A 25802-nucleotide genomic window follows, 5' to 3' on the forward strand; every position below is an offset into this window, starting at 1 on the left:
ATCACATTTAACCACAAGACACCGTTTCACTGTGCTTCATAGTCTCAGAAAAGGAAAATGGCCCTGTACAGTGGCAACCTTAACTCGCTAGGCTTGGACATCTGTCTGTGAAAGGCAGAAAAAGATATATTCAAGGGCTGGTGAGATGGCTCACTGTGTAAGAGCACCCGACTGCTCTTCCGAAGGTCAGGAGTTCAAATCCCAGCAACCACATGGAGGCTCACAACCATCCATAACGAGATCTGACTCTCTCTTCTGGAGTGTCTGAGGACAGCTACAGTGTACTTACATATAATAAATAAATTAAAAAAAAAAAAAGATATATTCAATGGGACCACACTGGGAGGATGAGATTCAGTGACTCCCCACGTTCATCTTCCAGGTCTAGCATAAAGATAAGGTTTAAATAGACGGCAAGAAGTGTGCAGTATAAGGAAATTGTGTCCCCTCACCAATCACCCTTCACCCGTCACCCCCGACCCCTGATCCAGCTTCCTTCTCCAGGTCTGCCCCCTTGACAAGTTGCAAATCTTTCTGTAGTTACTGGCTGCCCCAAGAAATTCAGGCTTTTTTCTTCCAGCATGAGATTTCTGGGGTAGTTCCATGTTCTTAGGATGCATTACTGAAGTTTGATAGCCAAAGATAGAGCCCCGAGTGTTTCAGTTCTCCTGCTGGTTACCTGGAGCCAGGATAGAAAGACCACGCACAAGAAAGTTGAAGAAGCAAGGGAAGGGAGAAGGGTCTCCTACACCTGAGTCTGGTTGATCTCTAGACAACTGAGAGTCAAGTATCCCAGCACAATTAACATTTGCTTTGAGAACAATGTTCCCTTTCTACAGGGATGTTTCAAATAAGAATGTTACAGTAGCAGGGAATCATGTGTAATGCCTAAGCATGGCATGTTTCCTTTCCTAACTATAAATCCGCAATTTTCTAGAACTCACAACAAGCCTCATTTATAGTAAAAGAGACTTTTTAACTCCCTCTGCAACTTTATGGCCCTTGGTTTATATTATTAGATTGGAGTCTACCAGAAGCACCTCCAGGACTACTCTATCATCTCATTTATTTCAAGAGGGAAAAGGAGGATGGGTGGGGGTGGGGGTCCCTTAGAAACTCTTCTGTTACTGGTGGTAAAGGTCTGGGCTGAGTGTTTCCAGGCTTTGAGACTGAAGAACGGCCTGTACAGAATATAGAACATGGGGAGCGACCCTTATTCAAAAAGAGTCAGAACACACTGCAGAACCGTGGGTAGCAGCACCAGTGGAGATGCTTAAGGGACCCCAGTTCTTGTTTGTAGCTTCTAGATATGGGATGCAGAGGAGTTTGGTTGTTAAGGGATACCCACTTTGTGTGGCTCTATGTTTTCATTCACAGATTAAATACACAATTGTTTCTTATTGTCCATGTTCTCAAAGTCAGTGTAGGCCAAATGGGTCAACATAAAGATGGATGGACTGAGCCAACTGAAACCAGAACCAGCCTGGGCCAGCCTGTGTCCATCATATATATCTCCACCCCCTTCTCACTCCCCACTCCTTTATTTTAGCAGGCCAACTCCGACCTGCTCCGTTCTTGTAGCGTCTCTATCTCATCCTCCGACCCCTTCTTTCTGTTTTGATTTTTCATCTTATGGGTTCGCCAGACATCACAGGCTGGCGGCCTGATTCTCAGGGTCTGTGCAGAGTCTGCAGAACTTGGCTTGTTTTAGGCTATTGGCTGCATTGCTTCACCTCCCTCCCTCCATTCTACCTTTAGCCATGACATCACTACCCACCTTGTCCCCGTTGCCCTCCTATTTACTTTCCCTCCTTTAGTTTTGCTCTATCATCCTAGTCCAGCCACTTGCTTGCTTTCTTTCTTTTTCTTCTCATTCATGAAGTGCTACCAGTGTTTTGTGGTTTTTTTCTTTTAGGTTTGGGGGTTTGTTTGTTTGTTTGTTTGTTTGTTTCTTGAGACAAGGCTTTGCTTGTGTAGCCCAGGCTGTCCTAGAACTCACTCTATAGAGCAGGCTGGCCTTAATCTCACAGAGAACCTGCCTCTGCCTCCCAAGTACTGGGAGTAAAGGCTTTTTTTCTTTCTTTCTTTCTTTCTTTCTTTCTTTCTTTCTTTCTTTCTTTCTTTCTTTTTTCTTTCTCTTTTATTTATTTATTTATTTGGCTTTTTTTCTTAATTAAGGGTTTTTTTTTTTGTTTTGCTTTGTTTTGTTTTGTTTTTAATGGAGACTGGAGAAACAACTTGTGGATTAAGAAGATTTCATTTCCAGAAGTCCCCAGTTTAATTCCCAACACTCATGTTGGGTAACTCACAACTTCCTGAAATTCTAGCTCCAAATGACTCACGCCCTCCTCTGGTTCCTGAACACACACACACACACACACACACACACACACCAAACCAGGCATGGTAGTGCATGTTTTTAATCCCAATACTTGAGAAATAGAGGCAAACAGATCTCTGAAACTTTGAAGCTAGATGGTCTATATAATAAGACTGTCACAAAAAATAAATAAATAAATAAACCACCACAAAATAGCAGCTCAAAACGTTATAGAAACCCACTATTTTGGAAACTAATTTAAAAAATATAATTTAAAAAAGAGCTTGAACACAGGTACCCCCAAAAGACATAAGGTATTAAGTGAACATCCCAGTGCTGTGTGTGTTTACATCCTTTGAGTTATTGGGTAGGAGCCCTGCACCACAAACAGTATAGCCTATTGCCATTGTTCTTGGTTTCCCACCATAACTATATAGTAAGATTCTATGATGGAGACAGATTTTGGTTGCAGGACAGAAAAATCAAGCTGGAAGTGACCTGGGGACTTCTTTCCTGCTGGCTGTCTTTCATAATGCCAGCAAATGCAATGCAGGTCACTGGGGAAGGAAGGTCATCTAAGCTGTTACTCAGGATGAGTACTGGGCCGATAGTGATAGGGAGTTTATGAGGAAAGCCAATGACTTTCACATTAGATTTGAGGCCTGCTCTATTGGAGGAAATACATGCCTTGTACCACAAACATGATCTAATGTCGTGGCTGCAAGGTCATTGGCCCTGATGGGAACCTACTTCTGCCATCTTGCTAAATAGACAAGTTATCTAAATGGACATGCCTTCTAAATATTAAACTGCTAACCACAGATTGGTACAGCCCTCAGCCTTGGCCAGAGAAGCTTGTTACTGCAGTGGACAGTCAAAGCCCTGAGCATAGTGACTGCTGGGTGCTTGGACAGCTTTGTCTGCCACCCAGAGCCCAGAGAACACTGTACAAGGTGGGAACGGGAGGAATACAGGAGACAGAGATGGAGAGGAATGCTCATAAATGCCGCCTCCTGAGCATGTCATGGATGGTACAGTCATGGATTCACCTTGTTGTGCCAGGGAAATGTTAGTGATCCCCCCAAAACAGACAGGAGCCAATCTGATGCAACTCACAGCAGGGTCTTTATTCTTTTCGAGCTAGCTTGCTCCCCACTCCCCACCCCCAACGCACTGCTGTCACACAGGATGGTTTTGGTGGTGTGGAATCCCAAATGTCTATGGGGCAAGGCTTTGCAGTAAACAGCAAACAGGGAATATGTGTGCAAGCATCTAACTGGAAAGCTGCTGTGCCCTTTAACATAATTGGCTGGTGCTGGGAGTCACATCACAGACTTAACTTCTGTTTCCCTCTGCATTGGTGGTTGTTAGGCGAAGGGTGGGCTTGTAACCTGGGAGGTGCAGGTTTGTTGGGGGAATAACCTGGAGACACTGGTCTTGTTGGAGGTGTAATCTGGAAACTCTGCTCGTGTTGGGGATTAATTAGCCTAGAGACCAGAGCTAGGCTCAGGTTCTGTTGGGGGGCAACCTGGAAACTAATGCTAGGTACCAGCCTGTTAGTCTACCTGAGTTCAAACTTAGGTCAGGTTCTCTTAAATGGAGTCTGAATTTAAAAAGATGTGACATCTCAACCTCAGCTAAGATTACTGCCACAGATTATATCCACAACATTGGCCAACATTCCAACAGGCAGCACTAAGTGGGCTCAGTGGATTACAAAAACAAACCAAACCATGGAAAAAGGGAGAAGACAGGTGGGTAAGAAGGGATGTTTTAGGAGCCTTCTGGGGAGAGTGGGAGGTAGGAGTTAGGGATGGGCAGAATTAAGATACACTGTTCACATGTATGAAGTTATCAATAAATAAAGAACTTTTTAAAGAGGGAATACTGAAGAAAAACAGATTGAATTATTAGAAATGGAAATTTTAATACATCAAATAAAAGACTCTTCACAAAACTCCACCAATAGAATATATCAAGAGAAGGGCAGAATATCAGGGTTTGAAGGCAAGGTAAGGGATGGTAGCATTCAATAACAAAGATAAACAGGTAAGAACGTAAGAACACAACATCACAGAGAGATGAGATGCTGCAAAGAGGCAAAACCTACAAAATGGGAAAATTTCCATACTAAAAAGAATAGAAAATATTTAAAAAGCATAGCGGAAAGCTTTTCCAATCTAGGGGAGTTACAGCCATCCATGTGGACGGTGAACATGAGACTGTGAAGCCTCTCCCAGGCCATGCTTTAGCTAAAACCCTAAATATACAGGATGGGAAAGTGACAGTCACCGATAAAGGGAGCCCCTTCAAAATCACAGGTTTCTCAGGAGAAATTGTAGAAGCCAAAAAGGCTTGCCAATCCAGACTGCTGGGAGGAGTGTCCAGAGACTGGAGGGTCCTATGACTCCCCCAGCCCCTCCTAGGAAAGCAGATCAATAGCCCAGAACGCTAACCTGATGGTTTCTGAAAAGTAGGCACAGCATCATAGTGGTGCTGACCACAGCACTTTATTTTTATTTTTTATTATTTTTTTAAGATTTATTTTATATATATGAGTACAATGTAGTTGTCTTCAGACAACTAGAAGAGGGCATCGGACCTCATTACAGATGGTTGTGAGCAACCATGTGGTTCCTGGGAATTGAACTCAGGACCTCTGGAAGTGCAGTCAGTGCTCTTAACCACTGAGCCATCTATCTCTCTAGCCCAAACACAGCACTTTATGTCAATGGAAATCTTTTAGATTTCTTATTTCTCTTTTATTTCTTATTTATTGTATGTGTGTATGTATGTATATATATCACATATATGGGGAGAGAGAAGACTCTGTGTGTGTGTGTGTGTGTGTGTGTGTGTGTGTGTGTGTGTGTGTATGAGTCTTGTCAAATATATACAGTTATACATCCATCACCACAGTCAATAAGAAATTTCAATCACGGGGCTGGCGAGTTGCCTCAGCGGTTAAGAGCGCCGACCGCTCTTCCGAAGGTCCCGAGTTCAAATCCCAGCAGTCACATGGTGGCTCACAACCATCCATAATGAAATCTGATGCCCTCTTCTGGAGTGTCTGAAGACAGCTACAGTGTACTTACATATATAAATAAATAAATCTTAAAAAAACAAACAAAACAAAAAAAACAAAAAAGGAAAGAAATTTCAATAGCCCTAGAAAGATCCCTCATTTAAAAACTATTTTTATGTTTTTATTTTATGTGTATTGTTTTGCCTGTATGTGTGCATGTGTACCATGGTGCCCAAGGGAAAAGGATATCAGAGTCCCTGGAACTAGAGTTACTGATGGTTTTGAGCCACGGTGTGAGTTCTGGGAATTAAACCTAAGTTCTCTGGGAAAAGCATTTGTTACGGAGAGTCGACCAGAGGTGACCACTCAGACGCAGATGAGAGACCATTGAAAATCTTTATTCCAGCTGGCTAGGAATACACTTGGGTACTCAGAGACACAGACAGGTGTGGCTCCAAGTGTCCACAGCATGAGTGTCTGAAGGCAAAAACCACATCAGGATAATTTGCAGAAACAGCAGTTTAACAGAAGCTAAGATAAGCAGTTAGCTGGAGAGGGTTCTTCACATGCAAGCAGTTTTATCAGAAACTAAGATAAGCTAGGGCATCTTGTTCTCGAGGTTCCTAGAATGTAGTTTGGTAATTTTCCATGGAATTCTCTATCAAAGAGACCAAATTCTAGTTAAATCTCAAATGGCCTCAGCAAAACAAACAAACCAAGATGGAGCAGACGCTGCACTGGCTTTCCTGTCACACAGTAAGAAGTCTTTAACCACTGATTTATCTTTCCAGCCTCCACTCATGAATTTTCTAATAGCCCTATTCCTAAACCTTGGCAACCACTTATCTTTCATTTTAAAAAAATTACTTATCTGTTTTACTCTTTCAAAAAGTAGCATAAAAACTGAATCAAACAATTCACATTCATCCAAGCATATATTCAGTTTCTCTGGAAGAAAATGCTAAGATGGCTGGGGTTGTGGTGCAACACCTAATTTTACAAAAAACGGCCAAAATTTTTCCACCATTTTACCATTTGTGGTGATGATATAGTCACCAGCAAAAGTAAGCGCTCTAGCAGTCACCAATGATGTGAGAATGCTCTAGCAGTCACCAGGGGTGTGTGAAAGCTCTTGGTTCTGTGCAACCAGTTCTTAGGAGTGCCAGAGTTTGATTTTTAGGAATTTAGCAGGTATGTGGTGGCTTCTCATTTTTATATTAATTTCCACTTAATACAAAAAATTTCTCTTTTTAATAAGATGTTTTTGGAGACACAATATTTCAAAGCATTACAACTATTTTAGAGGAAGTCGAGCCAGGGTTCTTGATGGAAAATGTTATGGCAACAGTTATCTAGATAACAGATTTAGATACTTCTTCCTTCTGGTCTGAAGATGGCAGGGAGGGGACAGAAAATGGTGTGCACCTTCTCCCACCCTCACTCCCACCTCCAACCCCACCCCCACCCCAGCCCCACCAGTTACCAGTCCCCAGCATTTGCATGCACTACTGTTTATAGTATTATGGGAAAGCACTTCCCTTTAATTTACTTGGCTACTACATTGTGACATTTGATTTCCCCGCAAATGAACCATGTGAACTGATTCAAAGTCAAACTTTATCAAATGTTATAAAATCCTCCTCTGCCAAAGCATAATTGTCCTACTCTAAGAAAAAACCTGTTCACACCCAGTTAGTTACTGTTGCAAGATCTTGCTATGTCCATTTTCCAGGATTACCATCTGAGCTAGTGTGAGAACTGGGGCAGCTGAGCTAGGAGAAATCTACTTCTTCCTAGTTCCTGATTTTGAGGGCTGACAGATGGAAGCCTCCTGTGTTGCAGTGGCAGGCCTAGGGCTCCCTAGGGCTGAGGCTGCTCTGGCGAAGCACTGCGCAAATCTTCTGGGGCTGAGGTTGCAGTGTACCACCAAAGACATATTCCAGCCTGAGGCCCTGGCTCCCTTCTGGTAGTTGAAACTGAAAGGTCCTGAGGAGGGTGGCAAACATCAGGAAGAGCTCCATTCGGGCAAGCTGCTCCCCAGGACACACCCGATGCCCTGGAAGCAGAGGGAAAGGTCAAAGGAAAACAGGGGACTGTGTCTGTCCCAATAATCCTCCTGCATATACCATTCCAGGGTCCAGCACTGTTCCTGATACCTGCAGAGAAGGGCAGGAAGGCCTCATTGGCCACAAAGTTTCCATCCTTGTCTAGGAAGTGGCCAGGGTTGAATTGATGAGGGGTCTCCCAGCACTCAGGGTCATACAGCACGGAGGCCAGATTGGGCAAGATGATGGTTCCCTGCAGAGAAGAGCTGAAGTAGTTTGAAGAGGCTCAGACTGCCCAGTACCCAGCCTTGGCCTGGGGCTAAAGCAACTCCAGTATGTGGGTGGCAGTGACAGGAGTGCCCAGGACCCAGGGAGATCCTCAAAGGCCCTCCCTCCACGCTCACACCCATTAAGGAGTTGAGTTTCATACCTCTAGAATCAAGGCAGCCCACGATGGGGGAAGGGAAGAATGGAGATAGAAAGATCAAGCTTTGGAAAGGCAGAAAATGTAAAGCCAGAGATGGACACATGACTGGTTAATAGTGGGGAAAAGAGACCATGAACTATGCCCTCACCATCCCAGTAACCATAGCCCTACTCCTAACCCTTACCTACCCTATAGTTCTAACCCTAGCATCCACTCTGTCTCACAAGTGAAGTGAATGAGTGACAGAAAAGAAAGTCACACTGAGCAAATAGGACCAGGAAGGGCCAAAGGCTTCACCCCAAATAAACTGCTCTTTTCCATGTTGACCCGGGGCTAAAGAGAAACACTGTTAGCAGCTAGGGATAAGGCTTCTAGTAGGTGTGTGCCATTGTTGAGGGTGCTACACCACCTGGGCTGAAGCTGCAGCCACTTGGACCCATAAGACACCCAGATCTGGTCACAGAGCTTTACATAGAGGTGTTGGGAAAGTCCATGTTTCTTCTAGTGCCTGAGCAAGCTACACATTTTCCCATGACAGTGCAGAGAATTTCCCTGGGTCTTGGCCTGAGATTAATAGCCACATGCAATTGTGACAGCTCCTCCTGCCACTTTTTGTGGTGTTGGGGATAAACCCAGGGCTTCACTTACATGTTGAAAGCTGTATTCTACCACTAAGCCATACCTCAGCCAAATCAATTCTTGTTATTTTGAGTGTGAGCCTTATCCTTTAACAACTAAGTTCTCTCTCTGAGCCAGCTCAATAATTCTTAATAATCCCCTTCAGATAAAGAGACATTTGCAAAGAGGCTATAGTTGTTCATGCGTCCCATTCCAATGACATCTGGTGCCTTAGGAAGCACAGACTGATTTTAGTTTGCAGTGCAGATTCAGGACACCCCATATTCATTCATAAAAGCTAAACATGCCTTTGCCCCAGATTACAGAACCATCTGACTCCTGGGGACTCTATTCTAGCCTGTCCTCAGGAAATGGTAGCTTGAGTTTCACCAACGCATAGAATACCTGAGCAGAGACAGCTTGAAGGGGATCCATTGTGGTGAGTCCATTGCTGTCACTGTCCCTCAGTTGCTAAAATGGTATTGACTTAACAAAATCTAGGCTCACCTGGGAGATGGGCCTTGGGCTTGGCAGTGGGGATTATTTTGATTATATTAATTGAGGTGGTAAGGCCTATGATAGATAAGGTTAGCATCATTTCCTTGGCCTGGGTAAGACTAGAGAAAGCAGACTGGGCACTAACCTGCATGAACGGGTTACATGCTTCAATTACTTGTGCTCTACCACTCTCCTGACTGTAGATAAAATGTACCAGTTCTCTCCAGCTCCTGCTGCCTTGACTTTCCTTCAGTGAAGATCAAGTGCTCTTTACTACTGAACCATCTCTCCAGCCCCTAGTTTTGATTTTTGAGATAGGATCTCATATAATCTTGCCTGGCCTTGACTATGTGGCTGAAAATGACCTTGAACTGATGCTCCTGCCTCTACTTTCTGAGTTGTGGGATGTACTACTAGCCTAGCTTGTATTTGTTGGTTTACTTGTGTATTGTTGGGTATTAAACCTAGGGCCCTGCACATGGTAGAACTACATGAAATATGTGTGGACAATAAGAAGTTTCTTAAAATACCTCTCAAGCACAGGAATCTTTAAGGTTATCAATCAATGGCTGTATTCTGTCATAGCCACTGCCCCAAATGTCACAGGTGACTGACTGAATGAATGACAGCTGTCAGGTTGACAGAATCGGTAGCAAGTGCCTGTGCTGGGAAGAGTGCTTTCTGCAGGTGCTGGGTCTGCCTGGGTCTATTTCAAACGACTTACCTTGGGCACATAATAACCATGCATCCAAGTGGAAGTCACACACTGGCGTACAGCACCCACAGCCACAACGCTGCTAAGGCGCTGCACCTCGTGGAGGACAGCACGGGTGTAGGGCAGTCGCTCTCGGTCCTCATAGCAGATGGTCTGTGCAGCTCCCAGCATCTCATCCAGCTCCTGCTGCACACGCTCTGCAGACAGCTCAGTGAGGCCCTGGGAGATAGCTGTGGCCCCGCCTCCCCACACCACCCCTCCTCACTGCAGCCCCTACAGTCACAGCCCTAGGTCATACCTCCACCCCACCACCAACAGTATCACAGGAGAGAAAATTTGCTTCTGTGTAAGGTTCACTCCTGGAGAGAGACGTTATGAGAAGGGAAAAGACCTGGATGTGAGCCTCACAACCTAGGGTCTACTGTCTTCATCTGACATCTGAGAAAATGAAGGCTCTACAGAGAAGGTACTTTTGCCCTCACAGAGCTGGTTGCAGCCAGTTTGTTCCTTTGAGAACTCCAGGTACTTTTGTTCCCCACAACTGTGATCTTATCATTACCCCAGGGCCTGGCACTTAGTAGGTGGGGAGTCATTAGTGAATGAGTGAAGCCACGCCTCCCCGGCCACCAGTTCTGAGAGGTAGAATGATTTCCTAAGGTCATGTAGCAAGTCACAGGCTGGGAGCTGAAATCCCTCCTGTCTGACTCAAATCTGCCACTGATCCCTGAGCCACAGAGATGACAACAGGTCCTCCCCCGTGCCCATAGAACTTGGGACTAACAGACTAGAGAAGTTAGGCATAGGAGAAGTATAACTGAGCATTCCCTACCTTGGATGGCTCTGTGATGGACCAGGTATATGAGTGCCCAGTGCAGTGTGGTGGCCGTGGTATCTGTGCCTCCCAGAAAGAGGTCGATCACCACTTGGATCAGGTTCTCCTCATTGAATGTAGAGACAGGGTCATCGATGGCCTGGTGAAGGTGAGGGAAGGAACAGCTCTGGCTCTAACGGTTTCTTTCTTCTTCTTTTTAATATTTATTGTCTTCAGACACACCAGAATAGGGCACCATATCTCATTACAAGGGGTTGTGAGCCACCATGTGGTTGCTGGGAATCAAACTTAGGACCTCTAGAAGAGCAGTCAGTGCTCTTAACCGCTGAGCCATCTCTCCAGCCCTCTATGGGTTTCTTGTAGCACAGACCTGGTATCTTCCTAAGGTCTGATTTGTCTCAAGACTTGTAGGATCAGAGCTTTCTTGAGTGTGAGGCCCATAGAGGAGGGCCTGAGACCCAGGATAGATTGGCGTCAATAGGGGGATGGCTATGGAACTCTACCCTCTGCATCTATACCCTCTTCTAGCCTACCATCTGTAGGCTACCATCTAGCTCTGGCCTGGAAAGACCCTTTCTTAGTCCAGGTTTCAAGGTGCCCAAAAGTTTGCAGAATGAGGCAAACATGCGAAGTGGCTCATGGCTGAGAAATGAGTGCCCCAGACTAACCTTGGTGATTTGTGACAGGTAGCAGTTGATGAAATCCTTGGGGGCCTCAGCTGTTCTGAGCTTGTGCCTGATGATTTCATGACTGATGAAGCCCCTTACAGCCTCATGGTACTGAAATATCTTCTGATGGGGTCCTGAGAGGTGGCGGAGGGCCCAGGGAAACATGTCATACAGCTGTGGAGAGAATGGCCCTCTCAGAGCTTACTCCGGCACCAGGCCTGAGCATGACAGCTGAGCACTGTACCAGGGGCTCCAAAATAGACTGGGCATCTGATTTAGGAAACTCAGGGCTGCCTTTTGTGTGGAGAGCCCATTATAGACAGAAATGTGAGCCTAAGAAATCCAGAGTCAGACCCAGCCACAACTCCTGCCTTTTTACCATTCCAGCCAGACCCTGATGGAGGCTCCTGTCTGAGTTGGATCCAGGTAGTCCCATGGCCTACACACCAGCCTCCCCAAGAGCCAATTACCCGGCGCCATATAGTGCTGGCAAAAGCTAGGCCAAGGTTGATGGCTTGAATTAGTTCCAGGAAGATGGGCTCCTCAGAGAGGAAGTGATGGCCAAACACCAGGGTCCCAATAACTCTCGTTGTGGATCGGATGATAGGGATCTGAGGATCGAAGGCTCTCCCTGTGAGGAGAGGGGAGGGCCAAGTATGAGGATTCATCCAGGTTCAGACACCACCACTCCTCAGTCAAGCCCCCATCAGGTGCTTCCCAACACCTCCTGTGAGCCATGTTCTATGAAAGATGCTGTGAGAAGCATGGAAGGCTGGTTAGACACAATGTGGTGCAGGCATGTCGTTGCTGGGAAGAGCTAAGAAGCCTGGGATTGGGGAGAACACCTTAAGACTGGAATTTTAGGTCTAAAAGGATGAGTACTGGCTCCCCATGGGAAAGGAAGGCTTGGGGCCTATGCAAGTCCAGAAGGGAAAGAAACCTGTGCACGAGGCAAGAAATGTAAAAAGCCCTAGGTGTTGACTGTGAACACATGCAGAACTATAGAGGAGGCCTTGAGGCTTCCACTTACTTAGGCATTTTTAGGTCTGTATCTACTCACCTTGGGGAAACTCCTAGCCAAAACCACTGCTACTGTTACTAGGCTTCAGTGGTACACACACACACACACACACACACACACACAATGTATACTTCTCTGAAGGGATGTGCATGGGCGTGGAGGAGCACAGGGATAGGCAGGCTTGCCCTGGCCCACTTCCTCTCACCCTCTTCCTGGCGAAACACCTTAGCCAGCTCTGCTGCCTCGTGCTGCAGCTGCACCTCTAACGCCTGCTTGCCAAGGCCCAGCTCTCGAAGAGTGGTCAGGCAGAAGCGTCTCTGTTGTCGCCACGTAAGCCCATTGCTGCAGATAACACCTGAGTCCAAGGATAGAGAGGATGAGCACCTGCCCCCGCTCCTTGGGTAACTGCACCAGACCTAGAGAGCAGACCCCCAATAACCTTCCCCACCTGCTCTGAACTGCTGCTCTGCCTAAGAGAAGAGGCCATTGTGGGGTGGTGGTCAGTGAGTCCTTAGGGTGGGCTCACAGATGCCTGTCCTTATACTCCAGTCTGATTCTGCATCAAGTCCCCACAGGAATGGAGGAGACAAAGGGGCCTAAAAGAAGGACAGGAAGGACAAGGCCCTTCTGAGCTGGCACAGACATGGGCCCTCTGAGGTACGCCCCAGGAAGTGAAGCAGTTCTCCATCTAACGATGAGTGGATGAGTGCACTGGGAGTTGGAATATGAAGCTGATTCATTCAAGGCCAGGATGCCAGGGAGGGGCTGATTTGGGCTTTTATGATGTTTTTTTTTTGTTGTTGTTGTTTTTTGTTTTTTGTTTTTTGTTTTTTTTTTTTTTTTTTGGTTTTTGAGACAGGGTTTCTCTGTGTAGCCCTGGCTGTCCTGGAACTCACTCTGTAGACCAGGCTGGCCTCGAACTCAGAAATCCACCTGCCTCTGCCTCTGCCTCTGCCTCCCAAGTGCTAGGATTAAAGGCATGCGCCACCATGCCTGGCTTATGCTGGTCTTTTTTAACATCTCCCCTCACGTGGGGTTTGAGAATGTCTTCCTGGTTTAGCTCTGTCTGTTCACAGTTCTTAACAATCCTTGACCTCTTGAGTATACCGATGTACAGCCAGCCACCTTCCCTCCCTCATAGCAAGAGCAGACTCACCTTTTTCTCCAAATAAGTCTCGGAAGAATGGGGTGAGCGGCCTCCCAGAGAACTGTTCTGAGTTGGAGACCAGGGCTTCCTTCACTGCTCGGAATCCACTCAGCACCACTATGGGTGTAGAGCCCAGCCACACGGTAAACACACTGCCGTGAGTCTGAGCCAGCTGTGGAGACACCAGGTATCCCATAGCTCTACATGAATAGATCCTTATCCCCATCTGCTGTGATCACCCTCTGGGTATGAATACCTTCCTTCCCAAGTCCAACACTCAACTTTTGGTATACGTCTTCAGAGTACCTACCAACTCCTTGAATCCAGCCCAGGGTACAGAGTTCATGGGCATTTACAGGAAATAGGGGCTGAGCATTCACACCCCATCAGTCCTGGGAACGGGTATATTCTACGGGTGTGTGATATAAACAGCCACAGTTTCTTGAATGGGATTCTTATGTATTACCTGAACCCCTGCCCCCATTCTTCCAGTCCACTTCCCACCCAGTCGTTATACTCTATTTTTACAAGCCCTATATGCCCCTGCATTTGGCAGGTGCGGTAACTGAGGCTTAAAGCTTCTGAGCTGGCAAGTGACAAGGCCAGAACCTCCCCGTTCCAACCTATGGGCCCAATTCTTGCTTCAACTTCCAAGCTTCTTAGGCTGGGAGGATAGACTTCTGTCTATCCCTTTAGGGAACCATGCTGAGACCCCCCCGCTCCATACCTGGAACAGCATGTTTGGGTGTAGCTGAAAGTTTAGTTGCCATAAATTCCCAAGGAGGGGGAAAGGGAATGGGCCAGGAGGAAGGTGGCTCCTTCTCCAGCACAAGGTGGCAAGGTTCAGGAGCAGGAAGGAGCCCGCCAGGAAAGCCATCCCACTGAACAGAGAGAACATTCCTGCTGTCCTGTGCCTTCTCTTCTTCCCTTTGCTCCCAGTAACAAATCGGGCACCTTTCTGCTGTCTGTTCTGCCTTTTATGCTCAGGCTGCTTGTGATGGAAGGCAGACCAGCAGAGTAAATCCACTCAGTCACACTAGTCACACAGGAGCCATGTTACTCAGCAGGGCTGCAGGGCTCTAGTAGGGGACAAGTTGCAACATCTTCCTACATGAGCACCAGCCTTGCTGTGGCCCATATGGCTCCATCTTGGGGAGGTTCCTCTTGGCCTCTGCCCAAATTAACTGAATATGTTAGCCAAAAGGACAGAAGCAGTAACGGCTAATGGCAGCATCTCCTCTGGGGACAAAGTGTTCTACTGGGATGTGGAGTAAAGCCGGGCTCCTGTGCCTTCTCTCCACCCAGGTCCACAGCAGCTCCTCCCGAATCTCTCCAGCCTGCTCGTCTCTACCTCTTCTGCTCAGCATGGCTTCTTCGCCTGTCCTGAATCCCCTCATCTGTCCAAAATCATGTCTGGAGCCTTTTGTTTATGTTTTAAATGTCTTGGGGTAGAGTTGTATGGTCCCCTTGCCTCAGTTTCTCATGTGTGATGGAGATGTACACTCAGTTTACCCAACCCCTCTCAGAACTCTCATATCCAAGCCAACAACAGAGCAATGCCACACTCCAACTGAGGAAACTGAGAATATTTTAGTTAAGAGACTATTGGGAAAGGAGCATGGATGGAATAGGGCATCCACAGATATGAGGTTAGCCATAGCGGGAGTCTCTGCCCCCTCCCCCAGGCTTCCATCTGAGAAGAGGGACAGTGGTGGCTGCACAACAGTAGAAATGTATTACCCTGTATTACCATTGAAACACAGTTGAGCTTGCTAAATTTTATGGTATGCATTGTGTTTTACTATGTTCTAGTCATTTTATGTTTTTCTTCAGAATTTCATACATGCATACTTCTTAAAGCCTATCTACCTCTATTCTCAATTTCCAATTCTTTCTGGTACCCCAAATGAGGCACCAAACTATTTCATGTCCCTTTAAAATTGATTTTATTTGATTAGTCTACTATGTCCAATAAGTTATGCTCATACTTGTGTGGAGGTGGGACAGCCACTGGAGCACAGGCAACCTGTCAGTGGTCATACTCGCACAAAATGATGCTCTATCCCCAACAGCCATCAACGGGCAATAATTCCTCAAGGAGAGGTGGGATCTTGCACAGGTTACCATTGCTGTGGTGAGTTCAAGAGTGCAAGAGCCACGCATGTCTAGAAGACGCTATTTTACAGCACTTTGGCTCTTAGATGGTGAACCAACATTTGGACAAGAATCCACTAGAAATTTAAAATTATTAGCCTGACAGAGTTTTATTTTAGTTTTTTATTTTGTTAAATGCATAACTGGGTAGCGCTAAGAGTCACATGGCTCAAGTGTGGGGAGTTGAAACAAAGAAACTGCTAGCAGCATTGAGGACCCCCTGCTGTGGGAAATTACTGGCTTCTCAGAGCCCCTACCTCTTGGGGCTTAGGAATTAAACTGTGAATTTAAAATTAAGATTATTCTCTTTTAGGATAGATTTATATTCAGATTCTCTCCAAATCATGTGGGAAATTTTGCCTGCAGTTAGGAGCTAGATAGGGAATATTAGTCACTTACTCCAGAGTGATAATCATTGCCTGCTGTGAACAGGTATTAGTTACCAAGGTCTGTGGCTCCAGGTAGAGAGATCAACGGACAGATATCATACGGGTATTAATAAAATATGTTTGTGGCTCTGGGTAGAGAGCCAAACAGAAAGATAGTATAGATTGTTTAACCAGCCTCAGGATGCTTATATTCTGCCTAACATGGGCTCCATGGCAATCTTGAGTGTTTTTCCTACTTGGCAAGATAGGAAAGGCCTAGTATAGGCACATACAGTGTCTTAGTTTACTTCATTTGTTTTAGATTGTTTTGATTTTCAAAATGGGTGTGATTTTGAGTTTTCTGATTATATTATTCCTCTGGGAGAGAGGTCCAAATAAAGGGTTTTCTGATTACTGGCTCAAGGAGATGCTGATTTGGGAAAAAAGTTTTGTCTTTGTGTTTTTGGAAAAGGTGACTAAGGTATTTACATCTTCAAGAGTTATATGGATCAGATATGATGAAGGGAGACCTCCAGAGGACTAGATTCCAGAGAATCAAACAAAAAAATATATCTTGATGATACAAAATTTTGTTTTGAGATTTATATATTATAGAATATACAGCCTTGGTGAATTTCCTCATCAGACATGCTGAACTGACCTGCTTGAACTCCTGATGTCCTGGACTCTCAGCCAGATCCAGTCAAGACACAGACAGACATCAGAGACTAATCAGTCCTTCCAACCCCCCCCCCCCCGCCCGCTTCATAATATCTCAATGCCCATATTCAGCTTGAAGAAGTTATGAAGAATCATCAACCCAGTTCCCTGGGCTTTGGGGCTGGAGAGGGTTATCAATAGGTTGTCTTTCTAGGGAATGTAGAAATGCTCATATTTGAACAGGGAGGAATAGCTAGAATTGATTGCAGATCCATAATCTCATTTGGTAGAAATCTCTTTAATTGTTACTAAGCTGAAGTCATAATTTCTTAAATGGTACATAATTATTTTGATGCAGGGTTTCATTGGTATAAATTTCTCCTATTGATACAAAATTTTATAAGTACAAGGATTAGACCCAGTTCTTCTATAATTGTTAATTTAATCTGATCTGAGATTAACCTGTGAGTTTAGGGCCAAATAGCAAATTCATGGCTCTGAGTTTATTGTTAGGGTATTTTTCAAGATTTTAATTAGAAATAGCTGAGAGGCCGGGCGTGGTGGCGCACGCCTTTAATCCCAGCACTCGGGAGGCAGAGGCAGGAGGATTTCTGAGTTCGAGGCCAGCCTGGTCTACAAAGTGAGTTCCAGGACAGCCAGAGCTATACAGAGAAACCCTGTCTCGAAAAACCAAAAAAAAAAAAAAAAAAAAAAAAAAGAAATAGCTGAGAGTAGTTAATGGACAACAGTCCAAATTACTTTACATAGTTGGTTTTCAAAAATGCAAAAATCCACAGAATGTGACATTTAATGTTATTTATTCACTTATTGTTGAGATTAGTCTGTTTCTGACAGCTTTCCCTGTCTTGGATTCAAAGAAGAAACTGAGCATCTATGAGTTACTCCAGTTGTGGCAAGACAGCCACTATGCAAGAATTGCCTCATTTCATCTACAGACATAATACTGTTCAAAGAAATGACACAATTACAGGTTAGGACAGCCTGGTTCTGCCTAGACAGAATAGGCTAGACCTTAATATCATGTTTCTCTGAGGTCTATTAGATGATCCTGGGCCAGAAGGCTGAAGACCAATGCTCCAACATTTTGAAGTAAGTGACTGTACAGGTATTCAGTGGTCTCTGTAAATTGGCTAATTTTTGGAAGCTGTGTTAGGTTTCCTATATATTTTCAGTTAATATCAGGCGTTCTTCAATTTCTGACAGGGTTGAAGACTTAAAGTCTCATAGCCAACCCAGGCTATTTACTTTGAAAGAACATATTTGAGAGGATGGCTTTCAGAGGGCATTCTATCTAAAGCCAGAACATAAGTCAGGTGCAAAATTATAGTCTTTTAAGTTAAGATAGAGGACAGTGTTTTATTTTATTGACAAAAATGTTGGATTCGATGTTAGGTCTATCTTGTACTTTATTAATTACAAAATGGTAATTGTTGTACTCAATTTATATAATTTATATTTTGAGAGAAAGTCTTTTTTTTTTTTTAATTAAACAGAAAGGATGAAATGTTGCAGGAAAAACCCTGTCCAATTACATTAGGGCAGCAAGAGGCCTGTGATTGGATAGGGAAAAGGGAGGCAGAGCTAAGAGGGAGAGAGACTAGGAGCAGCTCAGGAGAGGGGAGAGGAGAATGGAGGACGATGTGATGGTATCACAAAGTTAGATTCATTGAGTGTATTGGCTAGTTTTGTGTCAACTTGACACAGCTGGAGTTATCACAGAGAAAGGAGCTTCAGTTGAGGAAATGCCTCCATGAGATACAACTGTCAGGCATTTTCTTAATTAGTGATCAAGGGGGAAAGGCCCCTTGTGGGTGGGACCATCCCTGGGCTGGTAGTCTTGGTTCTATAAGAGAGCAGGCTGAGCAAGCCAGGAGAGGCAAGCCAATAAAGAACATCCCTCCATGACCGCTGCATCAGCTCCTGCTCCCTGACCTGCTTGAGTTCCAGTCCTAACTTCCTTTGGTGATGAACAGCAGCATGGAAGTGTAAGCCAAATAAACCCTTTCCTCCCCAACTTGCTTCTTGGTCATGATGTTTTGTCCAGGAATAGAAACCCTGACTAAGACATTGAGATAGAGCTTTTATCATTATCAATTGGCTCTGAAATTATTGTATTGGCATCTTGTAAATTGTGAGTTTATTGATACATAAATATGATTGGTTAACTACAGGCTTTAAGAGTTTTAATTCTACTGGGTTACTGGGTATTGTGATTTCTAACCGCAAGGTTGGTGGTTCAACTTGGTTACTGGAATGTGGGACCACGTTCCAGGAGATTATTATTACAGGAGATTATAGCAGAGAGGAAACTAGTGGCTCCCAGGACAAGCAAGTCATATGCTGTGGGGGCTAGCTGGAGAGAGTTGCCAGCAGCAGCAGGAGGCAAGAGCGCGGCCTAGCCCCACTGGGGAGTTGGTGGGTTCATTTTTACTATTTCCTGTCACATGCCCTCTCTTCTACAAGATGTTCCCTGAGCCCTGAAGGGTAAGGCTCTGATACAGACATCCATTTAGAGCTGGCCACTCAGCAGTCACTGCCTGTCAGCACTCTGAGCAGTGAGGAGCCTTTGCATTAACTGCAGCCCAATGAGGCGGTGGGAGAAGTTGCTCTGGTTAGTATGGTTTGGTTTTGCTTTGCTTTGTTTTGAGAAAGGATCTCAAATGGCCCAGACTGCCCTCAAATTTGCTACGTAGTGGTGACTGACCCTCCTCCACCCAAGTGCTGGAATTAGAAGTGTGTGACACCTTGTCTAGCTTTTACTACTATTTTTTTTTTTCTTTTTGAGACAGCACAAGTAGCCTAGACTGGTCTTAAACTCTAAATAATTGAACCTGGCCTTGAACTCCTGATCTACTTAACTCTACCTCCTAAATGCTGGGATTATAGGGAGTGCTATCATGGCAGGCTTTGTACCACTGTTACCTCCTTCCAGCCTACCAAGGCTGGCTTTGACCATCCACTGCTTAAGCAGAGCCACCTGCTGTGCTGCTTCTCATCCCTCTCCTTTGATGTGCCATTACCTACCTGAGGCCGAACCTGCCTGAGATTTTCTGGAGTTAGCACCGAACTGTGATCTTCATGAGTTCCCACTAGAGGGTTGATCTGTCCACTTCAAAGGAACTTTGCATGGCTAGGAATGGGCCTCCCCTCTTCTTTATAAAGCATGTTTGCTGACATTAAAGTTGAACCTTGATCAGAATGACTGTCTTGGTTCTGACTCTCTTGCGCGCCGCCTAGCCCCCCTCTTCTCTTCCAGGTTTCCAAGATGCCTTTCCAGACTAGAACACAGGCATGTGAGCCGCTGGCTGGCCACAACATGCCACAATTTTTAAAAGTGTCATGAGATGCGGATAGAGGACATCAGAGTTTCACCAGAGGCTTTGGTGTAGATGAAGGTGTCCGCAGCAGCTGAGGCAATGACTGGGGCTCTAGAGAGAAGCAATAGAGAAATAGCTCCGTCCAATACCTGCATATTCCACCTGGGCACCATCTATCCAGCTACATGGAGCAGGCATGTTTCTCAGAGCTTTCTCAGCGGACACATCATTTAAAGGCGATTCTTTACAATGGAAAATCTATCACCCTACTGGGAAATGTGTCTGTCCAATCTTCCCAAGTGTGTTGGCCTTTGCCAGGCTTCCTCCCTCCCTTGCCCAAGGGTTCTAACAGCCTTGCTGCTGGGAAACATGTCTGCCCAACCCTCTCAAGTGTGTTGACCTTTCACAGGCTTCCTCCCTCTCTTTCTCAAGAGTTACAGCATTCTGGCTGCTTAGGGCAGGACTCAGTTTCAAAAACAGAGACACACCCAGCACACTGAGTCACCATATTTCAAAGATGGCAGGTGTCAGGAACATGGAAGCCCCCAGGAACAAAAACCTCTATTTCTCAGCTTCAATGACTGAGCAGTGGTCACGAGGTTCTTTTTAGGGGACTTCCATGTATCATATGGTTGACCTTGGTAGAGCTCCCCACAACTTGTTTCAGGCCCTTGGTAGACTCAGAGTCAGCTACACTGCATCCTAGGCCATGGGGGCATTTCTTTTAAGAATTCTGGAAAAAGAATGGACAAAATACAGACCACCTCCTATGCCATTATTACTCTAAAAACTGTGGTAATACAATATGCCCTTTTTGAGGCATGCACACATTTCTAAACTGCTTCATGAAGTACTGGGAAGTATGTTTCACTTCTTTTGTTTGTTTGTTTTGGTTTTTCGAGACAGGGTTTCTCTGTATAGCCCTGGCTGTCCTGGAACTCACTTTGTAGACCAGTCTGGCCTTGAACTCAGAAATCCGCCTGCCTCTGCCTCCCAAGTGCTGGGATTAAAGGCGTATGCCATCACGCCCGGCTCGTATGTTTCATTTCTATTTACACTTGGTGAGGTAAAGTCACTTGCAAGAGGTGGGAAGGCTGTAATTCAGTGTCTGTATCCAATTCAGTGTTCTTTTCATAGTTGCCTCCAGGTGGGGCAGTGGAGGCTCTGAACCAACACTGGAAAAGGAAACACCTAAAGGTGAAGGGAGACATAGAGGACCCCAAGACTTGCCATGCCTGTGGGGTTCTAGTGCAGCCATAGAAGAGTAGGCTACTGCCTGTCTCCTGTGAGTAGCTACATCCATAATTCTTCTCCTAGTGCCAGGAAGGTAGAGGGTCCCTGGGATGGCCATTCCTTCCTCTCCACCTACAGAATCAACCAAGAACCTTTTCCAGGCCTCTAGATAACAGTGGATATGGAGGATTACAGCTTGAGCCTCAACAGCTGAGGGGAAAGGAGAGAGAGGGGGCACATGCTCCAGAGCTCTAGAATTATTCATCAAATCATAATGTCTGTACTGTAGGCAGGTTTTCAAATATTAAATATACTCAAGATAACCAAAAGGAAAGATTCAAAATCTTACCAAGGATAAGGGAAACAAGCTGAGATAAACACACGACGTGAAACACATGACGCGTTGCAGAGCTCATGAACTCAGCTTGAGGAGCCGAGACTTTACCTGGAATCAGACTCTGAAAATGGACTGGATCACCACATGGTAGACACAACATCAGCAGAGCCTAATCCAGGTGCAGGGGCAAAGCACTGATGACATCCTGTAATGACAACATGGTTCTGGTAGGGTGTTCTCAGGGCAGGATGTGATCTTGTAGGAATGGGGGATGGTGTACATCGTCCCACGGTGTCATTTCTTTTAGCAAAACATTGCTTTGCCTAGCTAAGTATGAATGGTATACCAGAAGACATGACTGCCCCAGCCCTGTATTCTCCACTTGTTTATGGAGGAATGGGCACAGAGATATTTTTATCTTGGTGCCAAATAGTACCTGGCACTTACTGGATGTTCAATAAATGTTTTGGGGAGTGGGGAGGAGAACATACTAAAGCCCAAGTGCCAGGAAGCTGTGAGAGAAGAGGGCAGTGGAATGGGGAGTTAGGCAGCTGAGGGTCCCGAGGACTGGAGGAAGCACCGTGAGATGGCGTCAGGGTAGGCCCAAAGCACACTGCTTTTCAGCACCATCAGGATGGCTCCAAGGGCATGCCTGCTTGATCCTGTCAAGGCCATTAAGATTAAGATGGGCCAGAACCCATCCCCAAACCTTGAAACCAATTGTTCTAGACAAAATTAGTATATTCACCCCAAGTAATACGTGTCCATAGGTCTATCTGGATGATACTGGGCCAGTCTCTATGAGTTCAACGTCAGCCTGGTCTACCTAGCAGACTCCTGGCCAGCCAAGACTACACAGGAGCCCTGCCTCAAAACAAGAAAACAAACAAGCAGAGGAGGAGGAGGAGGAGGAAACCACTTCATTAACCAACAAAATCCAACTGGGCATACTGACTGGTCAGTAGCTACTTTCTTATTTGCTCACTTTTTTTTTTTTTCCAGTTTATCTGACGGTTCAGGACCCTGAGACTGTAACAGTAATGAAAAAGGAAAGGAGGGGCCTTCCTTTTCAGGGCGGGGTGAGGGAAGGAGTGCAAGTGACTGAATCTGGAGAAAGGTGCTGTGGTTTAGCTCAGTGATGCAACTGGCATGCATGAGTTAGTAACACATACACACATCACCCACACCCCTCCTTCTGAAACAAGGGTCAGGAGAGTTGGAGGTGAGCTAGGGCGGCTAGCCATGAAGATGAGGGCAGTGGCACTATAAATCAAAGAATACTGTTGAGGTGCCTGGTGTGTGAGACATGCCTAGTGGGGTCTCTTGGCAGCTAGTGAGGAACAGTGCTAAGAGAAGCCAGTCACATCTAAGGGTGCTTGTTCAGTTCCCCGAGAGAAAAGGGAGAGAAAAGGACATATTTAGAAGCCAGGAGAGTACTTTCTTTTGTGGCATGAAGCAAAAGAAGCAATGTAGGAGGGGAACTGAGAGATGAGAGAACAAATCAGAAGAAAGTTGGTGCAAACTGTAGCAGCAAGGGCAGCAGGGAGAATGGTGGTGTAGATGTCCCCTCCAATGTTGTGTCCCTCTCTGGAAAATGAACACAGTGCATAGCAACAGTGGTTTCGGTCTGACAGTGCTGCCCAGCAGCTCTTCTGTAACAATTGAGAAGAGCTACACCTGCACCATGTAACACGAAGCTGGGGCGAGACAGAGAGAGACAGAGAGGTGACAGTTTTGATTTCCCTCCCTTGAGACAGGCTCTATGTAGCTCACTCTGGCATGGCGCTTGCGATGCCCTTGCCTCAGACTCCCAAGTGCTGGTTCTAGAGGGAGGCACCCCTGCAACTTACTGAAACATTGAATTTTTAAATTTTAAGCCATAGAGGCAAGTCCTTAAATTTTCAAGACAGTAATATATATATATGTGTTTATGTATGTATATATATAATTTTTATACTTTTAATTTTTATTAAAAAAACATGTTTTTTCATACAGTGTATTCAGATCATGGAGTCCCCCTCCCTCAGCTCCTCCCAGCTCCTCCCCATCTCCACAGCCACCCAACTCCACATCCTTTCTTCCTCAACAAATAAAAAACAACAAACCTAGAGCAGGACAAAATAGGCAAACGGGGGGGGGGGGGAATAGCCAAAGAAAAATAACAAGAAACACACACACTCACACACACACTCACACACACACACACACACACACACACACAAATCCCATAAAAACACAAAATCACAAAACATAATATATACGCAAAAGATCTCTAAAGTTAAAAAGTAAGGAAGGATGAGAAGGAGGGAGGGAGAGGAAGGGAGGGGGGAGGGAGGGAGGGAGAGGGGGGAGGGAAGAAGAAAGGTAGGTGGCTCCAGACAAAGCACTGCTTACCTTTGTTCTCTAGTACTATCCAGACAAAACTCTCCAAAAATACCACTGACTGTGTTTTGTTTTGGTCTTCAACTGCTGGGCATGGTGCCTGCCTTTAGGTGTGGTTTGTATACCCCGAGATACGCTGTTCGAGAAAATTAATTATTCCTTTGTAAACAGGTGACAATTGGCCTCTGGGTTTATGCTCACTTCCCTTTTCAGGACTGGAACTCCAACTGGGTTTCAGGACACGCCCTGTGCATGCTGCTAGGCTCTGTAAGTCCATCTGTCCTATTATATCTGGAAGACATCCTTTCTTTGGTGTCTTTTATCCTTCCTGGCTCCTACAATCTTTCTGCCTCCTCTTCCATAGAGTTCTCTGAGCACTGAGGGGAAAATTGTCCTTTCAATTTCTGTAAAGGATTGTTGGACTTTTGATGGGAATTGCACTGAATTGCTGTTGGTAGGATACCATTTTTTTCTGATCTGATCCATGAGCATGGGAGATCTTTCCATCTTCTGGTATCTTCTTCAATGTCTTAACATTTTTATAATGCAAGTCATTCGTTTGTATTGGGGTGATCTTCCCTAATGTTGTTCTTGTTTGGCTAGAGTTATCCCAACACACACACACACACACACACACACACACACACACTAGAGTTATCCCAACACACACACACACACACACACACACACACATACACAAAATGAGGTTATTGTGGAAGGTGGTATTTCCCTGATTTGTCATTTGTATATAGGAAAACTACTGATTTTGTGTGTTAATTTTGTATCCTGCTACTTTGCTGAAAGTGGTTATGAGCAGTTGAAGATTATTGGTATAGATTTTAGTGTCATTTATGTATAAACATAAAAGATATATTGGCTTCTCCCCTTCCTGTCTGTATCCCTTTGATCTCCTTCAGTTGTCTTACTGCTCTAGCTAAGACTTCAAGTATTATATTGACCAGGGATGGAGAGAGTGGCCATCCTTGTGTTGTTCCTGGTTTTAGTGTAATTGCTTTGAGTTTCTCTCTGCTGGGGTTACTATTGCCTGTGGGCTTGCTGTAAAGTGCCTGTATCATGTTGAGGTGTTGTCCCTTGTAGCCTCAGTCTCTCTAGGCCTTCTCTTCATCTAATGAGATGCACATGTGGTTCATGTCTTTCAGTCTATTTATGTGGTGGATTACATTTACAGTTTATGTATGTAGAACCATTCTCTAGAATGAAGCCTATTTGATCATGGTGGATGATTTTTTTTTTTTTGCATGTGTTCTTATATTGCTTGCAAGTATTTTATTGAGAAAATTTGCATCTATGTTCACAAAGGAATTTGGCCTGTATTTTTTTTTCTTTGTTGGGTCTTTGTGCAGTATCAGCATAACTGTGGTCTCATAAAATGAATTAGCCAATGTTCCTGCTTCTATTTTGTAGAATATTTTGAAGAATGTTGCCTTTAATTATTCTTTGAATGTCTGGTAGAATTCTGTGCTGAGTCTATCTGCACCTGGGTGGTTTTTGGTGGAGGGACTTTTAATTACTGCTTCTGTTTCACTAGGAGTTATCGGTCTGTTCAAATTGCTTATGTAATAGTGATTTAATATTGGTATAACATTGGTAGGTGGTATACATCAAAAATTTTATCCATTTCTTTCAGGTTTTCCAATTTGATGGGATACATCTTTTTAAAGTATGCCTTTATGGTTATATGGATTCCTTCATTGTCTGTTATGTCCCTGCTTTTATTTCTAATTTTATTAATTTGGATCTTCTCTCTCCATCTTTTAGTAAATTTGGGTAAAGGTGTGTCAATCTTACTTTCTCGAGGAACCAATTCTTCCTTTCACCGATTCTTTGTATTATTTTTGTTTCTCTTCAGCCAAGCTTGATCACTTCCTTCGGGTGTGATTTGTGTTCTAAAGCCTTCAGGTGTCCGATTGAGTAGCTGATATAAGCGCTCTCTCTCTTTCTCTCTCTCTCTCTCTCTCTCTCTCTCTCTCTCTCTCTCTCTCTCACAGCACTT

The 25802-nt window shown here is 44.9% G+C and overlaps 1 protein-coding gene across 1 annotated transcript; it reads right to left on the reverse strand.

The window, feature by feature from the left end:
- Positions 1-7195: 7195 nt before the first annotated feature.
- LOC110311128 (cytochrome P450 2J2-like) lies at positions 7196-11322 on the reverse strand. Its single transcript, XM_021184358.2, has 5 exons — positions 11149-11322; positions 10478-10619; positions 9658-9845; positions 7502-7643; positions 7196-7401 (listed from the first exon to the last, which is right to left on the reverse strand). The coding sequence occupies exons 1-5, from the start codon at positions 11311-11313 to the stop codon at positions 7196-7198; spliced, it is 843 nt and encodes a 280-aa protein (XP_021040017.1). The 5' UTR covers positions 11314-11322.
- Positions 11323-25802: the final 14480 nt, after the last annotated feature.

This window comes from Mus caroli, unplaced genomic scaffold (genome assembly GCF_978045245.1).
Source record: "Mus caroli unplaced genomic scaffold, Mus_caroli_1 scaffold_17, whole genome shotgun sequence".
NCBI classification, from domain to species: Eukaryota; Metazoa; Chordata; class Mammalia; order Rodentia; family Muridae; genus Mus; species Mus caroli.

What these genes read in the sequence shown, in the direction of transcription:
- LOC110311128 (XM_021184358.2), bottom strand. Translation starts at nt 11,313, where the DNA reads ATGTTTCCCTGGGCCCTCCGCCACCTCTCAGGACCCCATCAGAAGATA. An exon ending in CCATCACAGAGCCATCCAAG is followed by an intron (nt 9,846 to 10,477) that starts GTAGGGAATGCT and finishes AGCTGTCTGCAG; the next exon opens with AGCGTGTGCAGCAGGAGCTG. An exon ending in ATGGTTATTATGTGCCCAAG is followed by an intron (nt 7,644 to 9,657) that starts GTAAGTCGTTTG and finishes TCTTCTCTGCAG; the next exon opens with GGAACCATCATCTTGCCCAA.